General features: G+C 43.1%; 2 protein-coding genes across 3 annotated transcripts in view; one reads left to right on the forward strand and one right to left on the reverse strand.

Moving 5' to 3' along the window:
• The first annotated feature begins 719 nt into the window (after positions 1 to 719).
• Positions 720 to 14,690, forward strand: LOC103143893 (STE20-like serine/threonine-protein kinase). Of its 2 annotated transcripts, XM_007560607.2 has the most exons (16): positions 720 to 828; positions 1,071 to 1,220; positions 2,089 to 2,161; positions 3,899 to 4,093; positions 4,163 to 4,244; positions 5,932 to 6,063; positions 7,617 to 8,333; positions 8,405 to 8,535; positions 8,639 to 8,762; positions 9,316 to 9,495; positions 10,686 to 10,815; positions 12,324 to 12,448; positions 12,639 to 12,830; positions 12,904 to 13,029; positions 13,112 to 13,225; positions 14,105 to 14,690. In XM_007560607.2, exons 1-16 carry the CDS (start codon positions 822 to 824, stop codon positions 14,249 to 14,251), a joined length of 2,625 nt encoding a protein of 874 aa, XP_007560669.1. In that variant the 5' UTR covers positions 720 to 821; the 3' UTR covers positions 14,252 to 14,690. The 2 variants fall into 2 exon arrangements, with proteins under 2 accessions (XP_007560669.1, XP_016531099.1); XM_016675613.1 differs by lacking the exons at positions 720 to 828; positions 1,071 to 1,220; positions 2,089 to 2,161; positions 3,899 to 4,093; positions 4,163 to 4,244 and adding an exon at positions 4,512 to 4,705.
• A 191-nt stretch (positions 14,691 to 14,881) lies between these two features.
• col17a1a (collagen, type XVII, alpha 1a) overlaps positions 14,882 to 24,737 on the reverse strand; it is an 18,543-nt gene continuing 8,687 nt past the window's right edge. The window contains exons 18-54 of the mRNA XM_007560635.2: positions 24,538 to 24,588; positions 24,443 to 24,469; positions 24,346 to 24,372; positions 24,194 to 24,256; positions 24,015 to 24,119; positions 23,869 to 23,931; positions 23,754 to 23,789; positions 23,623 to 23,676; positions 22,659 to 22,730; positions 22,127 to 22,189; positions 21,967 to 22,038; positions 21,795 to 21,821; positions 21,675 to 21,710; positions 21,550 to 21,585; positions 21,338 to 21,454; positions 21,194 to 21,256; positions 21,043 to 21,111; positions 20,795 to 20,845; positions 20,624 to 20,686; positions 20,492 to 20,533; positions 20,390 to 20,416; positions 20,270 to 20,314; positions 20,158 to 20,184; positions 20,006 to 20,035; positions 19,025 to 19,126; positions 18,815 to 18,946; positions 18,648 to 18,725; positions 18,245 to 18,370; positions 18,088 to 18,162; positions 17,850 to 17,987; positions 17,281 to 17,433; positions 17,023 to 17,187; positions 16,667 to 16,804; positions 16,452 to 16,586; positions 16,284 to 16,364; positions 16,013 to 16,066; positions 14,882 to 15,426 (exon numbers count right to left, since the gene is read on the reverse strand). Coding sequence (XP_007560697.2) covers positions 15,383 to 15,426; positions 16,013 to 16,066; positions 16,284 to 16,364; positions 16,452 to 16,586; positions 16,667 to 16,804; positions 17,023 to 17,187; positions 17,281 to 17,433; positions 17,850 to 17,987; positions 18,088 to 18,162; positions 18,245 to 18,370; positions 18,648 to 18,725; positions 18,815 to 18,946; positions 19,025 to 19,126; positions 20,006 to 20,035; positions 20,158 to 20,184; positions 20,270 to 20,314; positions 20,390 to 20,416; positions 20,492 to 20,533; positions 20,624 to 20,686; positions 20,795 to 20,845; positions 21,043 to 21,111; positions 21,194 to 21,256; positions 21,338 to 21,454; positions 21,550 to 21,585; positions 21,675 to 21,710; positions 21,795 to 21,821; positions 21,967 to 22,038; positions 22,127 to 22,189; positions 22,659 to 22,730; positions 23,623 to 23,676; positions 23,754 to 23,789; positions 23,869 to 23,931; positions 24,015 to 24,119; positions 24,194 to 24,256; positions 24,346 to 24,372; positions 24,443 to 24,469; positions 24,538 to 24,588 — 2,687 coding nt within the window. The 3' untranslated portion in view covers positions 14,882 to 15,382. The remainder of the gene's footprint in view (positions 15,427 to 16,012; positions 16,067 to 16,283; positions 16,365 to 16,451; positions 16,587 to 16,666; positions 16,805 to 17,022; positions 17,188 to 17,280; positions 17,434 to 17,849; positions 17,988 to 18,087; positions 18,163 to 18,244; positions 18,371 to 18,647; positions 18,726 to 18,814; positions 18,947 to 19,024; positions 19,127 to 20,005; positions 20,036 to 20,157; positions 20,185 to 20,269; positions 20,315 to 20,389; positions 20,417 to 20,491; positions 20,534 to 20,623; positions 20,687 to 20,794; positions 20,846 to 21,042; positions 21,112 to 21,193; positions 21,257 to 21,337; positions 21,455 to 21,549; positions 21,586 to 21,674; positions 21,711 to 21,794; positions 21,822 to 21,966; positions 22,039 to 22,126; positions 22,190 to 22,658; positions 22,731 to 23,622; positions 23,677 to 23,753; positions 23,790 to 23,868; positions 23,932 to 24,014; positions 24,120 to 24,193; positions 24,257 to 24,345; positions 24,373 to 24,442; positions 24,470 to 24,537; positions 24,589 to 24,737) is intronic.

A 24,737-nucleotide genomic window follows, 5' to 3' on the forward strand; every position in this document is an offset into this window, starting at 1 on the left:
TCACTCTACTTGCTGTCATTTTAAAAAAAAAAAATACATCTTAAGTTTATGCAGATGATTGTCAGGTATACTTCCCTTGGAAAATCAGAACATATTCTTCTAAGCCCCTCATTTGTGTCTGGAAGTGCAGAAGTTTGATTGAGGTCACATGTATGTGGTAGGATGAAAGACGACTCAAAGAAAAACGTATTTAAATAAAAAACAAATTGAGCATTAAGACACTCTGTCTTAATTAGTCTCCTTCTCAGTTTCCCTGCTTGCTTCCTGTCACAGCTGCTTCACATCTCCTCTGATTAGCTGCTCTGCTTCCCAGTATTTAGGCTCCTGGTTTTAATTGTCTTTACTGGATTCTTCCGTTTGCTCCCTCTGTTCAACGACCTGCTCTAAGTGAGAAAATCTTTACTCTCTTCATGTGTTTTTATTTGTTGTGACCATTGTGTTTTAAACACTGGAGTAACATCATNCCCTTTAGGATGAATAGAGTACTTTTGGTTTGAATTGAAATAATTTTTTATTTTCCTTCTGACAAACTTACAAATTTGGAAAATAAAATCTTTCACATGTAAGAAACTACTTCAACAACCATTCTGAAAAAACTGGAGAGGTCACTTGTGGACAATTAAAGGTTATTTTGGGGAGACTTAATAGTCTGGTTAAAAAAAAGCCGTGAAAGTAGGTGAGAGGTCAAATCTTCTATGAGCTTCATGTGTGTTTTATTTGAAGAAAAGCAGATGTTTGGAAGCTAACGCTGGTCCTGTGTTTTCTCCTGTCGTTGGCAGATCCTCATAGAGTTCTGTGCAGGAGGGGCAGTGGATGCCGTCATGCTCGGTGAGTCAGCAGTTCCACTTTTTATCACAGGTTGTTTCACCAACAGGGAAATGGCTTGAACCAGCAGCGAAAGTGAAAAAAGGCCTCAGCGGACCACCCACATGGTCGCTTTCTTTCTTGCTTTCTGCAAGACTTTAATTGTGGTTTAAGCCGTATCACCACCTACAATTAGGCTACATTAGCGTGCCATGCTGAGCTGATTTAAAGCACATGCTCATGGCAACCATCCCTCTTCTGCTCAGAACTGGAGAGACCCCTGACCGAGCCGCAGATCCGGGTGGTGTGTAAGCAGACCCTGCAGGCGCTCGTCTACCTCCACGAAAACAAAATCATTCACAGAGACTTGAAGGCCGGCAACATCCTCCTCACTCTGGACGGAGACGTGAAGCTGGGTAAGAACCAGCTGGTGACGGCGCCATGACGTCCCGTGTTCTAAACAAAGGCTCTGTTCTTCACATGAATTTAACCTCTGCCAGCAGATACTGCAAATATTTACCAATAATTCAACATTTTAGATACCTGGAATACTGTTGTGATGTTTTCCTCAAATGATTACTTAATTATTTCATTTTTAAAACAAAGTGTTAGGTCATAAACACAGTTCTGCCACTTCAGTAGTTTTTAACTCCCATTATTTTAGCCTTGGTAATTTAGACCCATATTATGTTCATGTGACGCCTTTCTGGTGATTCATTTCAAGCATCTGGATTAAATAGAAGAAAAATGTTGGCCTGTCCAGCTTCGTGCTCGTTTGTACAAACTGAAAACTTTCTGTCAGTAATAATAGATGATAAAACCTAATATTCTGCGTTTAAAGAATCAACTTTTTCATGGCTCAGTCAGAATCCAGAAAATCTACTTTAGCAAAGCAGACTGAGCAAATATTACCAAGATGAGAAACACTGACAGACTCTTGCCAAATAAATACAGAATCAACCACAGAGAAACCTAAAGATTCATACTATTTAATAATAAGAGCTTTGAAATGAAGTGTGACGCCTCAGTCTCTTATTGGTTTGTGGCTTTCCTGTTCAGCATCCACCGTTTGGTGCTGCTGACCACAGAAGTTGTAGTAATGCAGGTTTATTCAGAGTGGCATGAGTCATGGTGAAATACACAGCAGACATTGTGTCCAGTGACATAACACACACAGAGGTGTCCGAGTATCTGCCTGCAGGAAAATCAGACTGTTGGTTTCACATGACCCAAAGTCTCCTGATTCAGTTATTCTGACTCATTTCTGTGTTTTGTGGCTTTCAGCTGATTTTGGCGTATCGGCCAAAAACACAAAGACGCTTCAGCGGAGAGATTCTTTCATTGGAACGCCTTACTGGTAAGTGGAGGAATAATTCCTCTATTTTAATGCAACATTTTATAAAAAGTAAACTTCCCAGAAAATATTGAGCTGCACAAAAGCATTTATGAGCTTTTTCATCAACTTCAAGGTATTTCATTAGGCTTCTATGTGATTGAAAGTTGTGCATAATTGTGAGGAAGAAAAAAAATTATACAAAGTTTTAGGGATTTTTTAAATGTATTTTTGTATTGCAATATAAATGTGAGAAGTTTTCTGTGCCTGCTTGACTCAATCCTTTGTCCAATTATAGCTACAAATTATATGCAGCCTCCAGCAGGTTTTCTGCTGTCTGTTGTGTATTTAACTTCATCTTCCTGTCAACTTTGAGCAGCTAACAGCGTTTCACACCGGTTAGGACAAAACAACAATTGTCTCAAACAGAACGTTGACCACAGCTGGACAGTTTCTCATTTCTTCATTGGTTTCCAGTTCTTCCAAGACAAGTTCTTCTGCCGTTTGCAGTTATTCTGCTCCAAACATTGACGCGTGTTTTCCTGGCGCTGCTCTCTGATAGCAGGCGACATGTCCACTGGTACATCGCAGTGGTTGAGATGTTGTTTGGAGATTTGCACTCATGCAGTGACGTAAATCGCAGGCCAATCAATGCAGGCATTCTGCTACCAATGAAATTGCTTGCGCACCATACATGGGAAGAACATGAATGATCTGCTAAAGGAGACGAATCTGAGCAGGACAGACTGGAGAAGAACCAGTTAAAGAACTGGAGAGGCTTTAGAGGAGCCTACCCTGATCATGGCCTGATCCGCTGGGATGAGGGTCTGTGTGACATAACACACAGTCCCTCCTCTCCACCACCTCCATCACATCCATGAACACCAGAAACAGGACTGGTGGACAGGGGACAGCCCTGACCGAGTCCAACTGGAAACAGACTTGACTTGGTGCCAAGAAGGCAGAAGCAGCTCTACAAGGAATGATTAGAACCAGTTTTTATCCATCAGCCATCACCATGCTGAATGCTGCTAAGTGGTCAATTTGGTCAGTGGTCATTTTTCAGTTAGCTTTTTATCAAGGGATAAATGCAATGAAAGTAATTATTTATAATCTTTGTTTTAGGTGAGACATTGTTTTTATCTGGAGATTTGCACCTAAATGTTGTTGTACAATGTTTCATTGTTAGAGTGACAATAAATATTCTACTCTACTCTATTAAAAGCCACCCAAATACCCCATACTCCTTCAGCATCCCCCCAAAAACCTGCAGGGACGCAACATACATGTAAGAGCATTACTACCATGACACCCTCAGTGAATCCACCAGGTTAGAGTAGTGGGAGTAGAAGCAGAGAACTACGACTAATGGAGATCCAAATAAAAGGAAGAAAGACATTCAACATAAACAACTAATAATACGTAGCATACATAGATCACATAGAAAATTAAAAATAAAAGTAACTACAAAAATAAACAATTACAAAAAAGAGGCCATAGATCAAAACTAATTAATTATACTATAATGAAAAACACTCATTCACTTCATATGGAAAACCAAAACAATCAATATAGCACATTAGGACTAAGAAGAATTATTCACTATAGTTGTTTCTCTTGCAAATATCTTCATTTACACATGAGGATAAATTAATTATCCTCATGTAAGTAAAGAAAAAAGCCCAGCACACATTTCAGGTTTTTATTTGTTGAAACATTTTGATAAAACGTGAAAGTTGAAGGTTGGATGAATGTTTTCAGGATGGCCCCTGAGGTGGTGATGTGTGAGACCTCCAAGGACCGTCCATACGACTACAAGGCCGACATCTGGTCCCTGGGGGTCACCTTAATCGAGCTGGCGCAGGTCGAGCCCCCCAACCACGAGATGAACCCCATGAGAGTCCTGCTGAAGATCGCAAAGTCCGACCCGCCCACACTGATGCAGCCGTCGCGCTGGTGAGTTGCCATGTTTCTGTTTGACGGCTGAGTGAACAGCTGACTAAATGTTTGGTTTTCTCTGCTCAGGTCTCCAGAGTTCAGCGACTTCCTGAAACGTTGCCTGGACAAGAACCTGGACAGCAGATGGACTGCAGCGCAGCTTCTTCAGGTACCGTCTGTCCAAAGCTAAATCTCTCAATGTGTGATTATCCCCAACACCTGGCCACTTCTAAGCCACTTCCTCCCCCACCTCCACCCATGCACCACCTGCCATCAGAACCCGGTGCGACATCTGTTGAGCCGCTCTGTACGCTCTGAGCCGTCTGTCCCAGTAGGACTGACACTCATCCCTCTGCTGGAGCTGACGTCAGCAGAGCAGGCTTTGCTTTTTCCGTGGGGTTTAAGGTGCTAAACCAGAGCTGCTCATTCACTCAGTGTGCAGACAGGCAGGCCAGCCGGACGCATTTTACCTCATGCACATTGGGAAAACCACAGCACTGCACAGACAACGCAATGGGTTTAAAAATACAAAACAGCGGCCTGCCGCCGATGAAGGTTCTGATATCTAAGAAGCTTCACATCATCAGGCCTGCCATAGAATACATGCAGCAGATTTCTAAACCGAAGAAGGTGAGACCGTGTTTAAATCTTGCATTTTGCTGATGGATTGAAGTGCTTTTACTGTTAAGTGTAGGCAGACGATGGTTAGTGTTGAACACTCAGCTGGTCTTGCATAATGTGTTTAATGTGTTATCACAATCTTAAACTTTGTGCAGTTTGTGTCTCTAACTGGGTTCAGTTATCAGCGGAGTCACGTCTCTGCTTCTTATCACTCTGAACAGCTTTCAACTTGAAAGTAAATGAAGCTGAAAATAGAATAGTAGTTTTTCTTTCCATGCACACAAATCAGAAGGTTAAAACAGAAATGATCAGATTTGTTATTAATTTGCGGAAAGTAAAGAAAAAAGATTAGTAATAGCAGCTTCTGCATTTCTCTTTGCAGACGCTCAGACTGAAATATTTACTGCTTGATGATTTGACCTTCTAGTGAATCACTGCACTAAGATTTGGTTGTTTCTAAAAACGGCTTCAAATCTGCACTGCATGGAGTCGACCAGCTTCTGCTGCCTCTGAACAGGGTTTCAAGCTCAGGACAAAAACATCAGTTTTAATGTTACTGGAGGAGCAACAATTGCAGTTTCTGGCTGAAAAACTTCACCTGCCAGAACAGATTTTTATTTTTTATTTTTTTGTCAGAAAAGTTGCTAAATATAGCGATGAAGTTAGCAACAGTGGGGTGCCTATTGTATAACTGCTCATGTGCAGACTTATCAGTCAACAGCCATCTCTAACGGAGCAAAAGAGGACAGCGGCTGATTTTCAGACCTTTGCCGAGGTAAATAAGAAAATAAGATCAGTTTCACTTGTAAGTATCGACCGAAATCTTAAAAGTAAGGAAATCTGGGATGATTTCCTTACTTTCCTTAAGTGGGTTGACATCACAGACCCAGATGTCAACCCACTTCACTTCAGCGTTACTCTGGCTTGAATTTAGTGTTTGGGGTCGTCTGACAAACAACATTGTTGCTCCATTTTGCGTTTTGAACGTGTTCTTAAGCAAATCATACTGTAGTCTCTTCTCATCATGTTATTTTTCTATCATGGGTTTTTTGTTGGGCGTCTTGATTATCTTCACATTCTTCTAATTGTTTGACTGTTTACAGGTAGCTGACACCCAGCAGCTGATCATTGGCTGAGTCTTTGAGTTTGGTTTCCATTTCTCTTCTTATGAACAACGCCTGGAATGACATTGGTTTTTATCTACCAACAAGCCTTCGGTCTTGTCTTGTGTGCAGCATTCGTTCGTCTCGACTGTGACTGACAGCCGGCCGCTGAGGGAGCTGATAGCCGAGGCGAAGGCTGAGGTCACCGAGGAGATCGAAGAGCACAAAGAGGAAGAGGAGGAGGAAGAGACCGAGGCACATCTGGTGAGTAGATATTTACATCAAAGTCTATTTTACTGGATATTTATGACGTGAAAAAAAGAGTGGTTGTTAATATTTGATACTTTTCACTCATAACTCAAGAGTATTTTAACTGTATTAAAAAGAAAATGCTAAATATCTATTGTGACTGTAAGATCTGTTATTTTTGACCGTAATAGAAACAGCTATAGCCTCATATTCAGTATGGAGGCAGGGAGATCAAACCGTTATGTCTCAAAGTACCAACAGCTGTCCAAATATCTTCTCTTTATGATCAAAACAAAACCAGGATTGGTTATAATATAAACATTTGTGAGCTTGCTGCACATTCTAGAGGTATGCCTTCTGTTTGAAACAGAAACTAAAGTCCTACAGGAATTCAAAAAGACTCAAGTTCAGTGTTTGTTGAGTTCTGAACATGAAGTTAACAGAAAGAGGATTGTTATTCAGATCATGCTTTTATGGGCTAGGCATTTCTGCTTGATGGAAAATTAAAGATCCTAGTTAATGTTTTCATCCTCAAAAGCCAAGAAGGTGCAGGACGTGGGAATGCTGCCACTGCAAACACTAATTACTCTAGTTCTGTTTCTGCATAAACATCCTTCCTGTTGGGTCACTTTGAGCGTTGATCTCTCCATTGTTTATCATGATGACTGCAGCTCCTCAAGGCCACATGAAACCCAGAATGACTGGAACACAGCACCAAGCTGGCATCACATTAAAATCATAAACCTTCTCTTTGTGAGTGAAATGGTTCAATGAGGATTCAGCAATTTGAAAACAAGAAACTGAATCTAGAAGAAAATTGGTCAAAATAATAAATTGCAGACATTGGAGATCTGTCCACACCAACACAGATATTAGAAAAACCAGTTTCTATGCAGACCACATCTGTTTTAACTTTCTACACCAGAAACAGCAACAGCCTGATATCCATTTCTACATCTATATCACATTTATCTGACTCACCCATAAATCTTCCAGCATAAGTTAAAGACGGTAACATCTGACAGCATGGTACCTGCTCATACTTAAAGTCTTCAAATGTCTAAAATGAAAGCCTTTAAAATGGTTAAAATTTAGTGTAAAAAACTAACCTGACATCAATGCCTTAAATTTTGTCACTATTTAACCTCATATTATTTTCATTTTGTTTTCTCACGAATCGTTTCGGTCAGGCAAACGCTTGAGCCGCACTCGGACGTCTTCACTGACTCGAGACGGCTGATGCTACTGCTAACTCGCTGCTAACAGCCTTGATAGCTACCTCTTTTTGTTTCTGTCATGTGTAAGTGTTCGTTTTTCGCCAGTTGGCTGGACGAAGTTTGCGCATTTCTGTGTAGGTGCGAGTCTTAAATTCCATTCATAATGGTGGAGTTGGTGAAACCTGCAGAAAGCCTGCAGAGGAGGTTAAACAACGTGGAACACAGCAGGAGCTGCAGTTGTTTAGCCGTGCTTGGGATGTTCTTTTGAGTCCTGAAGCTGTTACTTCATACGATTTGCTTTCTGCTGACTCTGCATTTATGACAGTTCTAACTTCTGCATGGTTCCTCCAGGGCCACAAACGGGCTCCGTCTGACGTCAGCGTCGCCAGCTCCGAGGACGAAAAGATCCCTCTGTCGCCCTTGGAATCAGTCCCTGAGAAGATGGAACCGATCCTACCAGTTCCTTCCCCGGCCAAGCTTCCCGACTCCAACCATGTGGCGGAAACCGTCTCCACAGAAGAACCTGCTGCGCCTGCTGCACAGGAGCAACCACAGGAAGCTCCAAACACTCCAGTTCCAGAAGAACCTAAAGAGAAACCGTCAGAGGAGAACGTTCCAGAGGCCGTGTCTGATGCCACTTCACCGGGGTCAGAGGCCCAACCAGACACACCGTCCAAGGAGCTGCAGCAGCTGGAGATAGACGTGGAGGATGAAAAGGAAGTGGACACGGCCGAGGTTCCTGGGCCTCCTGACTCACCTGCTGCACCAGAAGAAAACACTCCAGCTCAGGAAGAGGAGGAGGACCGATACAAACATCTCAAGGTGACTCTAACTCTACCTGAGCCAGAGCAGGAAGTCCTGAAGAAGGAAAACGGAGAGCAGCCGGTAGAAAAAGACAGAACGAATGCTGAAGAGGAGAAGAAGGTTCCGGACAAAGCCAAAGACGAAAAAGAGCGAGATTCTGACTCAGGAAGGGGCTCGGCTGCAGACAACAGCTCAGTAGACCTCAATCTGTCCATTTCCAGCTTCCTGTCCAAAACAAAGGAGCCTGGTTCTGTTTCTATACAGGTAAGCCTCAGAAACACACATAAATCCACAGCAAGACCTTTTCCTTTTTAACCTGCTTGCTGTTTCCTCAGGACTCCAAACGGCAGAAGAAGACGCTGAAGAAAACTCGTAAGTTCATGGTGGACGGGGTGGAAGTGAGCGTCACAACATCAAAGATCGTCACTGACAACGACACCAAGAACGAGGAGATGAGATTCCTCAGGTGCTCATGTCACTTCATTCAAACCAAACACTTATTATGCAAATAATATGAAAATGAGTTAAACTGGGAATTTTTTATGACTGTACTGTTTCTCCTCTTGCAGGCGGCAGGAGCTGAGGGAGCTGCGTCTCCTGCAGAAGGAGGAGCAGAGAGCCCAGCAGCAGCTCAGCAACAAGCTGCAGCAGCAGAAGGAGCAGATCTACAGACGCTTTGAGCAGGAGACCACTGTGAGTCTGCTTTCCTCCAGCTTCACAACATTTCAGCCTTGTTTTCAAACGGATCCGCTCCAGCAGCAGCTGTAGTTTCTGTTTAGAGATAAGCACAGGGAGCCGTTTCCCCTGCTCACATGACACTGTGAACTTCCTGAACCTGGTCACCGTAGCTACAAACCGTTCTGTTATCACCCTGATCAGCTCAGCTAAAAGCTGCTGAACTTCACTGCCTCCCAGCAAACTGCAGCTCAGTCACATTCTGTGAAAGCTGCTGCACAAAGGAGCATCACTGGATCAAGTCTCCTGACTGTTTAAAACAACTGCTTTTCTAACAGTTTTTCTTTGAAAAAATCTAATAATAAAGTTAGAACATCACATGTGAACATTGGGAAATTCAGAGCTCAGAACTGAGTAGCTTTGCTTTTCTGTTGCAATATTAGTTTTTCTCACTCCTCTCCTGACTTCTATCATCACAATGTTTCCTCCAACCCCTCTGAGCTTCAGTGTCACAGAAAGTCTCAGTGATGTATGGAGACGGTTGAGTGATGAGGCGGTTTGTGTTGGACAGAGTAAGAAGCGTCAGTACGACCAGGAGGTGGAGAACCTGGAGCGGCAGCAGAAGCAGACCATCGAGAGGCTGGAGCAGGAGCACACCAACCGGCTGCGAGACGAGGCCAAGCGCATCAAAGCTGAGCAGGACAAGGAGCTGTCCAAGTGCCAGAACATGCTGAAGAACTGCAAGAAAGTGGTGAGTCCCAGCCGTCCACCACTTTCACCTCCTTCCGTCACATTCTGCCCCTCAAGAGTCCAAAATGTTTCCGCTGAGACAAACTGCGCCCTCATCTGTCCTCCAGAGTTTCTGCAGCTTCTGTCCCACCAGGCCAGGTTAAATCTTATACTGTCTGCCTCATTTTAGCTCCCTCTGTTGTTCACCCTGCCTCACAGCAAACAGGACTTTCTCCACAGCTTGTGACACAATGAAATGTCGTAAAGTGGATTTTCTGTTCCAACCCTCTCTGACACTGAAAAATGTTTATTATATTAAATCATAGAGCCATTGTTGTTCTGATGATTGAAGCTGTTTAATGAAACCAATAGCACTTTAAAACCACTTCCACCAGCCGGAGCGCTCAGTGTCTGAGTGTGAGTGGGAGGACAGTGGACTGTGATCCACAGGGAGTGGCTGATGTCAGGATTGAGTGGTTTGAATCGTCCTCATGAAGCAGCGCGGCCATTCAGCATGTCAGAGGAAACGTTTGGCCTGTTTTTACCAGTAAAGGTTACTCTGGAATACCTATTTAAGACAAAAATGAAAACAATGTTCAAATGATTTTGTCTCAACCCTTCATTATAATTAACAGCAGAAGCAACATCTGGCCACATGTTAGAAGCAGTTTGTCTTTGGCCTCTCATGTTAATTCTATAGCTACAATTCACAACAAATGTCGTCTCGAGGTGCTTTACCAAAAAAAGCATTTAAAATAAAAGAAAATGTAAAAAATCTACCTTGAAGAGTGTTGTGGGTCAGATTATTGAGTTTCCCTCTCGCTTGTCGCCTTCAGGGACGATGAAGATGAAAGTTATCATAATCCAGACTCCCATTGGTGCAGAGTTTCTGTGATGTCAGAGCTGATTGACATGCATCATATCAGCTGTTTTTCATCTCTGGTTGTTTTTCAGTTTCTGTGCCATTTGACTGTGTTGAGGTCAGACTCCTTCAGAGTTAGCTGAGCCCAGAATAACATGGCCGACAGGTGAAGCGCTCATTAACAGCAGGTTTAGCAGCTCAAGCTGTTCTTAGGCTGACAGCTTGGCTGTGAGCCTGGAAACGACACGTTTATCTGACCTCAGAGGGCCTGCCCTGCTCGTTGATGTTGGTGCAGAAATGACCTCAATATCACTTTTATTCAAAAACCATGTGTGTTCTTCTGAATCCAGGAACAGGAGTTCCTCCAGAAGCAGCAGCAGGATCTGGACAGCGCGCTGAAGAAAATAATCCAGCAACACAAGCACGAGCTGGCCACCATAGAGAGAGACTGCCTGAACCACAAGCAGCAGCTGCTCAGAGGTGAACCCTGGTTCAGCTTTAACACCGCTGTAACGGAAAAGACCAGGAGCCCAAATGTTAAATATGTCACCACCAGATGGCACAGCTAGCTGAGAACTGATGTTAACGATGAATTCATAGAAAATAAATAGGAAAATCTTCTAATTACTTAGTATTTTAGATTTAATTAAAAACTGCTACCTTTATCAAGTAAATTGTAACACATTATTTAGGTGTCCTCGTTAAAAATGTTTATGTCTTTTCTTTGAAAAAGGGGGAAGAGAGCATCCCATAACTTAAATTCACCCCAGATTGACTTTGAGGTTTAATCAGGAACTGTTTCACCTTCCTTCACGCTTTGTGAAATAGATCCCAAAGCTACAAACAAAACATCAAAGTTAGCTTTGATGTTTTGTTTGTAACTTTGATAAACTTTGATGATCCAGAATCACCAAGTTTGCTAAGTGCTTCAGATGAGCAACACAGTATCAACAGTCAAAGAAGAAATGCTTTTACTTCGTAGAAATTTAAACCTGCAGTTTTACATGGTTTTTATTCACCATCAAAGGACTTTCACAAAGACACAGACCCCAACCAATAGGGGGCAGTCTTCCGTTTTTAGGCCACTTCACACTCAGCAGCAAATACTCATAACCTGGAGGTCGACTCTGTTAAATATTACCCATGGCTTCCAGGTAACAGCTGCAATAGTTCAGGAATTTGTGATTGTGTGAATCAGCTAATTAAATAAAATAAAAAATAGTTATTTGTGTTTTTGGGTTCCTCAAAGCCGTTTCTAAAGTTTTGTGTATAAAGTTGACTAATTAGTAGAAAGTGACTCTGAGAGCCACATATTCTTGATGAAATCAGCTGCTTTTGGTTCATCTGCAGCTGGTCATCATGTTGAGTCACCCAGTCCTTGTCCAGCTCTGATGCTGCGTTCCAGTTTTACTCGGGACTCTGAACTGGAAAATTCCAACTTCCCAGTCAGAAAAATCAACTGGAATGCCCAGTGTGATCGTTTCCCCACTGGGAAACTGGGAGCGACTCCGAACACCCCCGGTATGAATTATAAGGACGACTTCACTTTTCAAAATGGCCGCTCCTCGCATCATCCTTGTGGTGGAAACATAAGACAGAGATGCAAGAGTCTGATTAAATCAATGCCTACTACTCTAAACTGAACACGTTAAAAGTGGTGTTCGTTAATGGAAAGTAAATTGTAAAATGATGTTTATGGGCGTCGCCATGTTGAAATTCTAACTTCTTAACCAGAACGTTAAGACGTTTTCCAGCTCAGACTTCACATTTCCCCGGTTACTGGAACGCAGCATAAATGAGTCACTGCTCAGAAATGTGGGTTTGGCCCGGTCATCCTGAACAGCTTTAACTGGAAATGAAAGTGACAGGGTTCAAAGGTCATAAACTGAGATCTTTATAAAATAAGCTTAAGACGGCTGCGAACGTTTCTTATTTAAACAACTTAATAGAAGTCCGCCTCATGTTTGTCTTCTTGTTTCTGCATGCAGCACGAGAGGCTGCAATGTGGGAGATGGAAGAGCGCCACCTGCAGGAGAAACACCAGCTGTTCAAACAGCAGCTGAAAGACCAGTACTTCATGCAGAGACACCAGCTGCTGAAGAGACATGAGAAGGTACAGGAACATGGCTGGAGCTGCTGGACATCAGCTGGAGTCTATGGCTTCCTCAGTCAGTTAGTTCATCACCATGCAGAGGGAAATGATTCAGAAATTAGAAGCAACACTTTGTTCTGCTCCCAAATATCAAAGTAAAACCCGTCTTGTGGTTCTGAGAATTTTCCCAGCAGCTGGTTTGTGCCTGCAGGAGATGGAGCAGATGCAGCGCTACAACCAGCGCCTCATCGAGGAGCTGAAGAGCAAACAGACGCAGGAGCGAGCCCGGCTGCCCAAAATCCAACGCAGCGAAGCCAAGACGCGCATGGCCATGTTCAAGAAGAGCCTCCGCATCACCGCAGCGCTCATCACCCCCGAGCAGGAGAGGGACAAGGTCAAGCAGGTGGGATGGAGCCTCAGGTCAGAGAGAAGCTGTGAATGAATCCAGCCGGCCTCATTGCTGTCTCTGTTCCCAGTTTGCAGCTCAGGAGGAGAAGAGGCAGAAGAACGAGCGTCTACACCAGCAGCAGAAACACGACAACCAGATGAGAGACCTGCAGCTGCAATGCGACGCCAACATCCGGGAGCTGCAGCAGCTGCAGGTCCTCAATGCGAAAACTGCTTTAGCCGTGTTAAAGTTAGGTTTTCATAGCAGAAAGAGCTGAAGAGATGTTTGTGTTTCAGAATGAGAAGTGTCACCTGCTCATCGAACATGAGACCCAGAAGCTGAAGGAGCTGGACGAGGACCACAGCGTGGAGCTGAAGGAGTGGAGGGAGAAGCTCCGGCCCAGGAAGAAGGTAGACCGCCTGCACTTTATTTATTTAGATCAAATCACATTCTCTCTTCTCATGTCAAGTGGATTTCAGACTACATTACATTTAGTAGGGCTGCGACTAACAATAACATCAACATGTGAAAAGCTCAGCTCCTTCTGCTCGACGCAACATCAGCACAGTGCAGGGATGACCTTTTGATTAATTTTTGGATAAAACCGTTAAGAATTTCATAGCAAAAGGTGATAAATAGATATATCTTGATAAATGCATAACATATATATTTTTGTAAACTTTCGGCTTAATTGCTGCTCTGAATTTGTTCTTTGAGAAAATGGCTTTTTATTGGTGTGTATTCCAATTCACAATTAATTTATTACTACTTGAATTATTATTTTGGTAATAAATTAATCATGATTAATTCCATTAATCGTTTCAGCCCTACATTTTAGCAACAAAATAATGAATTGAATTAGGCATGCATCGAAAACGCTGACCACTAGATGGTGCCAAAGGGCTTTAATATGATCCTCAGTATGTGTAGAATATATCTCAACAAGCATTGGTGGTAAACATAGCCTACAACTAGTTTAGAGGTTTTGTATAGAAACTGTTTTCTATCTCCTGCGTTCCAAAAGCCGCAACAGAAGTACCTGAATTATAATTTTTAACTTTTAAAGTGAAATTGGTGAAAAAAGGACAAAAATATAGAAAGAAAACTCTGAACTTGATAGTTTTTAAACGATCTGTTTGGTTAGAGGCTGCAGGTAGCATGCTAACTGCACAGTTAGCTTAATAACTCTTAGTTAGTAGCATTACAGTTCTACTCTCTGCTCCATACAGTCTGAAAAAACACTTTCTATGACCTTGTTTGTTTCCATGGTAACTGATGTTTGTTTGCAGGCGTTGGAGGAGGAGTTCGCCAGGAAGCTGCAGGAACAGGAAGTGTTCTTCAAGATGAGCGGGGAGTCCGAGTGCCTTAACCCGACCACCCAGAGCCGCATCTCCAAGTTCTACCCGATCCCCACCGTCCACTCCACCGGGTTCTAACCCAAACGGGCCGACAAAGGACAGGAAGTCTGAGGAGCTGCTGCGGCGCCCCTTCAGTCGCCACAACCCAGTGCCTGATGAACCGGAAATATCTCCACCTTCAGATCCCTGCAGACGTTTACACTACGGATCGCTCTCTGTTTTTTTATGGTCAAACATGAATCAGTCAGTCAATTCTAAGTGATTATGATACAGAATGTATTTGTGGCTGAAACACTCCTATTGAAGGAACGGGTTACAGCAGATTTTCATCCAGATAGTTTAGATTTTGTGGTTCCGTTGAGGCTGCGATGCTCTCATCTCCTGGCTGACATGGATGCAGTTTTTTCCTTCTGAATGCCTTCAGGTTTGTTGTAAAATATTTCAAAGACACTCATGGTTTTTATTCTCTAAGGAAGCATCAAGTTATCAGCTCCAACAGCAAAGAAAGAAAAATCTGGAAAATGAAGAAACGTTTGTGTATTTTTATCTTCTGATGATGTATTTTGTTTCTTGAAAAGCCAAAAGTAGATCTGTTAGCCTTAATCATTTAGATGTATTGTAAAGTTGTTACTGCGACTTTTAGGATTCAGATGTGTTGTGGAGGTTTTTATTCTGTATTCAAGAAAACTAAACTAAACACAAAAATTAATTTCTTTTCATTTACTTTTATTAATTTAAAAAAAACTGGACCTGACTGGTTTAGGCCTTTCTGACCTCTGATTGGTTCAACTCGTTATTGTTTTTCTTGATTGGCTGTTCTGAGTTGTTAAATAAATATAATGAAGGAGTGCTGTGCACCTTTTTTTAGAAAAATATTTTCAATTACTATTTATACGAAAACTGCTCAGCTTCCTAAATTCAGACTGAAAACAAAAACATAGACATCATTAATTCATTTTTTAAATACATGTATAGTTTTTAGAAATGCTTGTATAATGATTTTCATTCTGCTGTAAATAAAATATTTCCTCTAAACAAAAGCTTCTCCTTTGGTCTCATACATACAAAAATAAAAAAACATTTTAAAAACATCCTTTAAAAATGCCCATAATGAATACAAACGTCATACCATAAAATTCAATACTTTACACAAAGTTCAGTCGCTGATAACAGCTTTCATGATCCCTCTTGGAGCTCCGAGTTCAGCGATCAAACACCAGAGCTTCTCCTTTTTCTTGTCAGCAATAAATCTCCTGAAACGTAACAGAAATTTCAGTTAAAAAATTAAACATTACTACAGCATCTCAGACGCCTCCCTCTGGTGATTTGTTTTCACTCTACTTGCTGTCATTTTAAAAAAAAAAAATACATCTTAAGTTTATGCAGATGATTGTCAGGTATACTTCCCTTGGAAAATCAGAACATATTCTTCTAAGCCCCTCATTTGTGTCTGGAAGTGCAGAAGTTTGATTGAGGTCACATGTATGTAGTAGGATAAGATGACTCAAAGAAAAACGTATTTAAATAAAAAACAAATTGAGCATTAAGACACTCTGTCTTAATTAGTCTCCTTCTCAGTTTCCCTGCTTGCTTCCTGTCACAGCTGCTTCACATCTCCTCTGATTAGCTGCTCTGCTTCCCAGTATTTAGGCTCCTGGTTTTAATTGTCTTTACTGGATTCTTCCGTTTGCTCCCTCTGTTCAACGACCTGCTCTAAGTGAGAAAATCTTTACTCTCTTCATGTGTTTTTATTTGTTGTGACCATTGTGTTTTAAACACTGGAGTAACATCATGTTAAGTTGCAGGTAAAACATCTCATTCTGTTTTTTTTAAACTGACCTCTGTCACCCTTTGGTCCTCCGTATCCCTGAGGCCCAGGATAACCTCGTTCACCTGCAAGCACACAGGATGTTTTTGACAGAAACTCTTAATAACCTAAAATCCTCAACATGCAGCCTTGATTTGTTGCTAAGCAATGTGAGGCAGGATTTGGTCTCTAGGCTCATTAAATCTGATAGGAAACCCTGACATGTCCCGTAAAGCAGTTAGATTTGCTGTGTGTCTGACTGGTTCTACAGAAATAAGCCCTCCTTGCCTGGATGTGCCTCACCTTTTGCTCCTGTTAGTCCTGGAAGTCCTTGGTCCCCTTTCGGTCCCGGTCTCCCTTGTGGTCCCACAATCATTCCATGTGCTGTGAAGAATTAAAAAAAATATATTAAAAATTCACAGTTGGGCATTTATGACCAATTTATTTGACAATATTAAATATGTTTGTTACCTTTGATGTAGTCCATTATGTCAACAACGTTGGTGTGAGAACCAAACAGTCGGCTCTCTCCTGGTGGACCTGGGGGGCCGGGTGGACCCCGGGGCCCGTGGACGGCAGGTCCATGGTGGCTCTGCTGCCTAACGACTGTAAAACAGGAGGGTGTTAGCAGGTCTATCATCCAATTTACTACAGTTTGATGTATTTGTTTTCTGTAGTTTTCCTACCTTCAATAATTTCCATAATATTTGTGGCGTTTCCATGGGAACCAAACCAGGCGGGGCCTGGAGGCCCCGGTGGCCCTGGAGGACCTTGGAAGATCCTGCTGTTGTAGTTCTCAACGATGCCGTCCAGAACGCCGTGAGCTGCAAATGAGAATTAAAAAATATAAATGATGCTGCTGAGCATTAACCTCTGGTTAAACTGTAGTTACTGTATGTTTACTTAAAAACTGAGTTTTTCTATCCGCTTTCTTTGACCTTAAATCTTTTTCACTAATCATGTCCAATTACAAAAGTTTTCCACAAGATGTGAAGATGCAGAAATTCAAAGTTAGAGAAATTTCCGTTAATTTTCTCTGTACCTTTGATGTAATCAGTCAATCTTTCAGCCATGATGGATAAGTTAATAGAGTTTGGGCCCCACTCGGTGCTACTGCCCAAACCTGGCTCTCCCTTGTGTCCTGGAGGTCCAGGGGGCCCCGGTAGACCAGGGGGTCCAAACATGGGTCGACTCAAACCATCACCACCTGAAAAAAGAGAGACTTCATTCCTGTCCCACCAACAGGTTTGTGCTACATGACCCGGTTCTGGTCCAGAACTCTGCGTTAGCGTGTCCTTACCATCAAACTCAGGCCGGACATAATCTTGTCTTTCAGGCTTCAGCATGTCTCTGTTGTGATGGTCTGTAAAGGAAACCATTCGTCCGATTGGACCAGGAGGGCCCTCTGGTCCAGGGGGCCCCGGAGGGCCTGGAGGGCCTCTGAGGGAAACGCCTGTAGGGGGCAGCAGACAGGACGGCAAAGGGTTAGTATTGTCTTCCATAATTAGTGGGGAATGGGAATATGGGCAAAACTTCAATAAACTTAAGGTGGAACTGTCCTCCCTATAGAAGCATGAGTCTGTCCCCAGACAAATATAAAAAACTTCACAAAGTGGGTGGAGCCAACACACATTGAAGACTTTAGGCCAAATTTAACAAATTTATGCTAAAATATCAACATTTACACAAAAACATAAAGATAACATTCATTTATACAATTTATCTGAAAGAAAGCAGATTTGGAGTTCAGCAGTAAAGAAGAAAGGTCCAAACAAAACCTCCACAGACAGAATGATAAAGTCGTACAGAACAGACACTGAGCGCTTCTCCAGGCGCAGTTCATCAGATACATCTCCTGTCTGAACTCACTCTGCAGGTAGTCACGGATGTCCGAGTTGACGTAGCTCCCAAATCCTGGTGGTCCAGGGGGGCCAGGGGGACCCTGTGGTCCAGGAACACCCTGTGCACCAGGGGGTCCTGGAGGGCCGATGAGAGACTGAAACCCAGCTGGAACAACAGAGGTCAAATCAGAATGAGAATGCCAATGCAGTGATATCAAATAGTTTGGATATTAGAGTCTGCGCTCCTGGATGATTAAAGCTCTTACTTGCCAGCAGGTTACCAGGAGGCCCTGGAGGCCCAGGGGGTCCTGGAGCTCCAGGTGCACCCAGCGCCCCTCTCTCTGGTGACAGACACAACCCGACAATCAGACAGAACAAAACTTCTGTCCTGCACTGAACATAAAGCATGAACTTAGCACTCACGATTCAAGAGGCCGTAGACACGTTCAGCCACCTCATGGGGGTTAATCGAGAAGCCGCCGATACCTGGACCTCCAGGAGGTCCTGGTGGGCCAGGTGGACCCATAAGGTATATCCTCACTTCGTCTCCTGGAAACAAGATGTCCACAATCATAACAATAGGAACATATTAGCTTTGAAACATGAGGTTATGTTTCATAATGAATAGTTACATCTGTTTAACTTTTCCTCATTTCTCCATGTTGGTGTTCAGACATATGGAATACGGATCCTTTGATGCAGTTGTCTTAAATGCAAGAGACTCCAACTTTTACCCGTTTACTATTCTCCTAACCTTACCTCTACTCTAACCCTACTGCATCTTGTTACTTCTTAAGATTCATCACTGTGATTTGATGCCACTTACGCTGCAGTAGACTGATGATGTCATTGACAGAGACGGATCCAGGTGGGCCAGGAGGACCAGGCGCCCCCGGGCCAGAACCTGCATGATCAGAACAAACATCAGAACAGTCAGAAAAAGAGCTGCGTCCTTCAGGCTGGTGTGGGAAATGTCCAACATCGTGATCTTACTCTGGATGTAGGAGATTACTCGACTGGCTACGTTATCCACAAGGGCATCTTCTGAAACACCAGGAGAACCTGGTTCTCCAGGAGGTCCGGGAGGTCCAGGAGGTCCAGCCAAGTACTGTCTGATGCTGTCACCTGCAGATCACAGCAGAAAGCCTCCCTAAGCTCTTTGTTCATGTTACAAGAATAAAAAAAAATAACTGAAAGTCTTACTCTGGAGGTAGTCAGCAATGTACTGGCCAACAGCAGGTGATTCACTCCCAGGTGGTCCTGGTGGTCCCGGTGGTCCAGGTGGTCCAGGAATGAATGAGCTTCCTGGAAAAATAACAAGAATTCATTAGGAGATGAGAATGTATTAAACCAAACAGCAATAACACACTGACTGAACACAAAGTTTCACATGCAGTTTCTGTATTCACCACTAGATGTCAGCACCTGAAAACTCAGAGTTTTCACATTTGATAAATTTGGTAGATTCAGTTCAATTTGTTCCATTTTCAGCTGCTGTGGTTTTCTTTCCCACTGCTGAGTCAACCAACCAAACCTTTTGAGCAACATGTTCCCCCCCTCGCCTGCGGAGGCGCTGCAACAAGAACCACTGAAGGAAACGACACAAAGATCTCTGAACTCTGGAGGTCAGACTGCAATGCTTAGAGAAATGAATCTCTAAGCATGACTAGAAACAGACAAGCTTGTTTGGAAGGATGTGACCTGGGTTTACAGAGCTGCACCTGAATCAAACCCAACGCTTCTGGATTCATGTCCTTCAGAAAGATGAAACCAAAGTAAAGATGTTGGGCCACGATGCGCAGCGCCACAGAGAAGGAAGACAAACAGAATATCTGCACACTTCAGGCTGACTGTAAAGCACGGTGGTGGTGGAGTGATAATTTGGCTGGTCCTGCTTAGATTTTCAAACTCACTGTAACTCACAGAGAGCAGGGAACCTGGTGTGTGTGTTTGCCTTGATATGTACACACAACCTGGATGCCTTTAAGGTCAACTATCTAAACTTCATCTTCAGATATCAAAATATCCTGGTTAGCATGATCTCTGGATCACATGTAATATGACTAGGTCTTGTTTTGTTACAGAATATCTTGCAGCATCCTTCATGCAATCTGTTGACCTGATAGCCTCCAGAGCATTGCACTTTGTAGATGTTAATATATTTAATATAAAATATATTTTTACCAGGTTCCCCTCCTGCCCTTACTGGGCCACCTGCAAGACACACAAGGAAAGTGGAAATATTCATCATAATTCCTCAGAAACTCAAACTCTGAAACGGTTCAAAATAATATGCATCATGGTCTGAAGAAGATCACACCCAGTGTTTGAGTTACCTGGAGGTCCTGGAGGTCCTGGGAACCCTGAGACAGAAATCACTTATTTAAAATCAAACACTGAAGGATCATTACTCAGACAATCATCAACAGTTTGGCCACTTAACAGCACCTGGCTCCCCTGGACTCCCTGGAAGCCCCGGCTGACCTGGTTCACCTGAAACAAAATCATTACATTTAGTCACACACTACAAAATACAGGCTTTCCCAAAATACTTGCATATTTTCTGACCTTGGAATCCTTGTGCTCCTTCTTTACCTAAAAACAGGTCAGTCTGTGAGATGATAGAACTACAGGAGAAGACATGGTTTCTTAAATTTTACGAAGCCCTACCAGGTGGACCTGGAGGTCCTGGTGGTCCCGCAAAGAAGGTTTCTGAGGAGAAATGAGGAAAATTCCATCAATAATTACACAAAAACAAAATATATGGTTAAGTTTAAGGACAGTATGATTTGTTTTGCTAACCAGATGTTGGCAAGAAGCTGCCAGGCTCTCCTTTCTCTCCCCGAGGTCCAGGATTTCCAACACCTGAGTGGAAACGGATCAGAAAATCAACATGTGATCAGACACAGATCACTCTCTATGCTGATGATACATTCTTCTATCAAATGTTGATAAAACTGGATTTGTGTTTACCTGGATCTCCAGGAGGGCCTCTGCGGCCTGGGGGCCCCTGCTTACCCTCACCTAGACAACAGAGACAACGTCATTCGTTTGCTCTGAATTCTTTCAAATCAAGAGATCGGCTCAAGAGCCGGGGGCCTGCATGTTTTTCTGACTCAGCACAAATGAATGGTTAATTCATGAGGAACTAATCAGCCATTTTATTCAGGTGATGTTGAATCTAAAGACGCAGGACGCTGACACCTCTGCTGTAAACATACCAGGAGGCCCCTGAGGTCCAGGTTCACCTCGGGACCCTGGGAGCCCTGGGGGTCCAGGAAGGCCGGTGCCTGAAACAAGTTTGTTGTGAATTAAAAAATGCATATCAAAAACATTTCTTAGTGTCTGACAGAGTGATTCGAATGCTTTTACCTGGCTCTCCACGTTGACCTTGGTCCCCCTTGTCTCCCTTATCCCCTCGTTCTCCCTTTGTACCTACATAATTATAAAATGTGCCTCGTTCAAGGCTCTTTTTTCAGACATCCAACATGTTTAAATTGACGGGACCTGGTTTACCTGGTTGGCCTGGGACTCCAGCAGGACCAATGGGACCAGACAAACCTGGGGACCCAGCAGAACCTGGAGGTCCAGCTGGTCCTGGAGGTCCAGGAATGGCCACAGTGTCAGAGTTTACTGGATATGAAGGAAACAGAAAGAAACCAGACTGAATACAGGAGTCACTGGGGTTTCCTGGTCAATGCTGGGAGAAGACATGAGGCTGTTCTCACCCGGGCCGATGACTTTACCAGGAGATCCTGGTTCACCTGAAGAAGAGAACGATCATTTCAAGCCTTCCAGGCGGTCTCCTTTACAGTGTGAATCTTATCACAAAGGAAAAACAAGAAAGCTGTACCTTTACCACCGGGCTGGCCTGGAATTCCTGCAACGCCTGCATCAGGCACCAGAAAAGTACTTTAAAACGTAGAAAACCAAACCAATTTGGGTTACAGGAGTAAAAGTGTACGCTGTGTACCTGGGGGTCCTTGGATTCCAGGAGGACCTGGAGAACAAACAGTTTATATGGAAGGATCTTTTATTTTTATCGTAGTTTGGTGAGTTTAAAACATCCTTAAACATTTTTGAGACAGAATCAAAGAAAATATTTCTAGCTGTATGTAGAGTAAAAGCTCTGGAGAATTTAGTACCTTGGGGACCAACGTCACCAGGGAGACCCGGTAAACCTCTAGCACCAGGAAGTCCTATTGAACCCGATTCACCTGCAGTTAAAGCACAGATGTCAATGCTACGTTGTGGATCAGATGTTCTGCAGGGCTCTGCAGTAAGATCTTCCATCTTTCCACTCACCGCCACTTCCTTTAGATCCCTTTGGTCCAGATGGGCCTTGAGGTCCAGGAGTTCCTGGTTCACCTTTAAGAAAACTCTTTCAATATAATCTACTGAAGCTTTTCTTTGAGGCAGATTGGTAGCTAACATTTTAAATTACATTGTCACTCATATTCTCCTCTCCTCTCCTCTCCAGTCTGCATGCTGTCCTTCACCTCTCTCATGCTCTGTCTGTTGTATTGGATGGCTAAGCACATCTCTTCTCCTTTGGTACCTGAACTGTTCAACCTGTTTCCCTCCATGGCATACCCTTCCTCAAACCTCACCACTACTCTTGTCCATTTCTCACTACCAACACATCATTCTCTTGCATCCTTGACCTCCTCATACAGTTACACAGTTCCTCTTTTGACACTTTGTCAAATGCTGATTTTCAAAAAACTGCATGCCATGTAGAAATTTCTTATACATATTTACTTGACAAAACAAGGAAAACTGAGCTGTTGTACTTTAATAGTAGCTAAAGACATAAACTAGCTCTGGTGGTACGTACCCACTGGTCCACGAGGTCCTCTTTCTCCATTGTCCCCTTTAATTCCCGGAACACCTGGTGCTCCACGGTCACCTGCATTACACGTAGCAGATGGAGAACAGAAGTAATTATAACTTTACATTGGCTACTTCATCTAGAATATTCCTGTTTAATAACAATGCCAAACCAGATAGCTGAGGGTGATATACTATGTCGCAGCATATTTTGGCATTGACTCATGGTGGGTATCAACATGACTGAAGCCAGTGATGCTTTAGCATTAGCTTCCACTAAAATTATGAATATTAGCAGAACTAACCTTCATACTTGGTGATTTAACTATTGAGTTAGTGGTGCCCATCACTGACTATTCAACACCTGTTCCACATGAGCTACTAGAATAACAGCCTGGCCATTGCCTTCTTACGCAGTTCCACTCGATTCTCATCTGCATACATCTAGGATTTGTCACAATAAGCTTGATTTCTCCAGTTGAACTTCAACCAGGCCAATCAGCAGATAGAAGGAGGAGATGTAAAAGATGGTGTCGTGTTTCTGTGCTGCTTTTGAATTGTAGCCTGGCTATGGTTGAGGTTTGGAAATGGCAACAGAGAAGTGAATGAAGCCATTCACTCCGTGTTGGTCCAACTTCCAAATACTAAGCAATTAAAGTCAGAGCAAGAGGAATGTTTAATATTCGGCTTGGCGCTTCTCTCTCTGCAGTGTGGATGGTTGTTTACAGCCAACACAATTTCCAGTTAACTTCACTACGTAGCTCCCTTCATGGTCGAGTTGGCGCATTATATACGTCACAGCTAAATGTTACCTATCGAGTAAAACCAGATCCAACTGTTTAAGACTTCAGCAGAGTCCATGCCTCCAGTAAGACACTGCTGATTCCTGGACCAACCAGTCGAGGGTCCAGAGTTTTCACCAGTTTGAGAAAAACCCAATGAGAGTGTGAGCTGAAATAAAGTTTCTGTACCTTTGGCTCCAGACGGTCCAGCTTCGCCTTGGAATCCCTTTGGACCAGGTACACCTGTTTACAGTAATATAACATTAATTATTGTCTAATCAACTTTAACATCAAGAAATGAACTGAAACTAACTTTATACCTGGGACTCCAGAGACACCCTGCTCTCCAGCAGCACCTTAAACAAACAGAGTAATCAGGAGGTGAAGAACTTTTATTTCTACTGATTTAATATCCAATATGAATCCTGTCCTCACCTTTTGGACCCATGGGTCCAGGACCTCCAGCAGGACCAGGACGTCCTGGTTCACCCTGAGAACCTGCAGAGTTATAATCAAATCAGCACTTCCTGGCCTTCCAGCACGTCCTCAACTTGTTTTAAATAAATGTGATCTATTTCAACCTTTATCTCCTTTCTCTCCAACACCAGGCGGTCCAGACTCCCCCCGGGGGCCCATTGGTCCCTCCCGTCCCCTCTGGCCTGGTTGTCCTTCTGGACCTGGTTCACCTGGACAGAAACAAGGAGATTCTCAACTCTTTCCTTGAACTTCATAACAGGAACATAAGTCAAGTTTCCATTACCTGGATTTCCCTTTGGTCCCCTTGGTCCATCCAGTCCTGAGTGTCCAATCTGTCCAGGAGGACCTTAAGGAACAAAAAGAACTGATTAGCTATGCCAAGTTTTTTACCTCTTTGGAAGAATAAAACATGGATTAGTTTGCCCAGAGTCTTACCTGGCAGTCCAGGAAAACCACTATCACCTGAAAAGCAGACAGATTTTTACCCCTATGTTCAGGTTTATGAACTACTAAACATTTAGTATTTCCTCACCTTTTTGTCCAAGTGCCCCTGGATCACCTGTACAGAGGTAGTCATAAGTATGAATATATGAATCAATCTTAAATTACTGTGAGGTTAGTGAGTACCTTTAGGTCCTGGATCTCCCTTCTCTCCTTTTAGAGAATAAGCAAGAGTTTCTGCAAAACAAAAAAAGCCCTTTAACTCAGAAATGCTTGGTTTTGTGTGCATGCGCTTGTGTGTGTGTGTGTGTGTGTGTGTGTGTGTGTGTGTGTGTGTGTGTGTGTGTGTGTGTGTTAAATCCTGGGGCTTTGTTTCCACACCTCTC

This window comes from Poecilia formosa, unplaced genomic scaffold, assembly GCF_000485575.1.
Source record: "Poecilia formosa unplaced genomic scaffold, Poecilia_formosa-5.1.2 Scaffold117, whole genome shotgun sequence".
NCBI classification, from domain to species: Eukaryota; Metazoa; Chordata; class Actinopteri; order Cyprinodontiformes; family Poeciliidae; genus Poecilia; species Poecilia formosa.

Excerpts from the sequence above, each read along its gene's own strand:
- LOC103143893 (XM_007560607.2), top strand. Across the intron at positions 1,221-2,088 it reads GGACGGAGACGTGAAGCTGG|CTGATTTTGGCGTATCGGCC; the intron begins GTAAGAACCAGC and ends TGTGGCTTTCAG. Across the intron at positions 8,536-8,638 it reads GAGGAGATGAGATTCCTCAG|GCGGCAGGAGCTGAGGGAGC; the intron begins GTGCTCATGTCA and ends CTCCTCTTGCAG.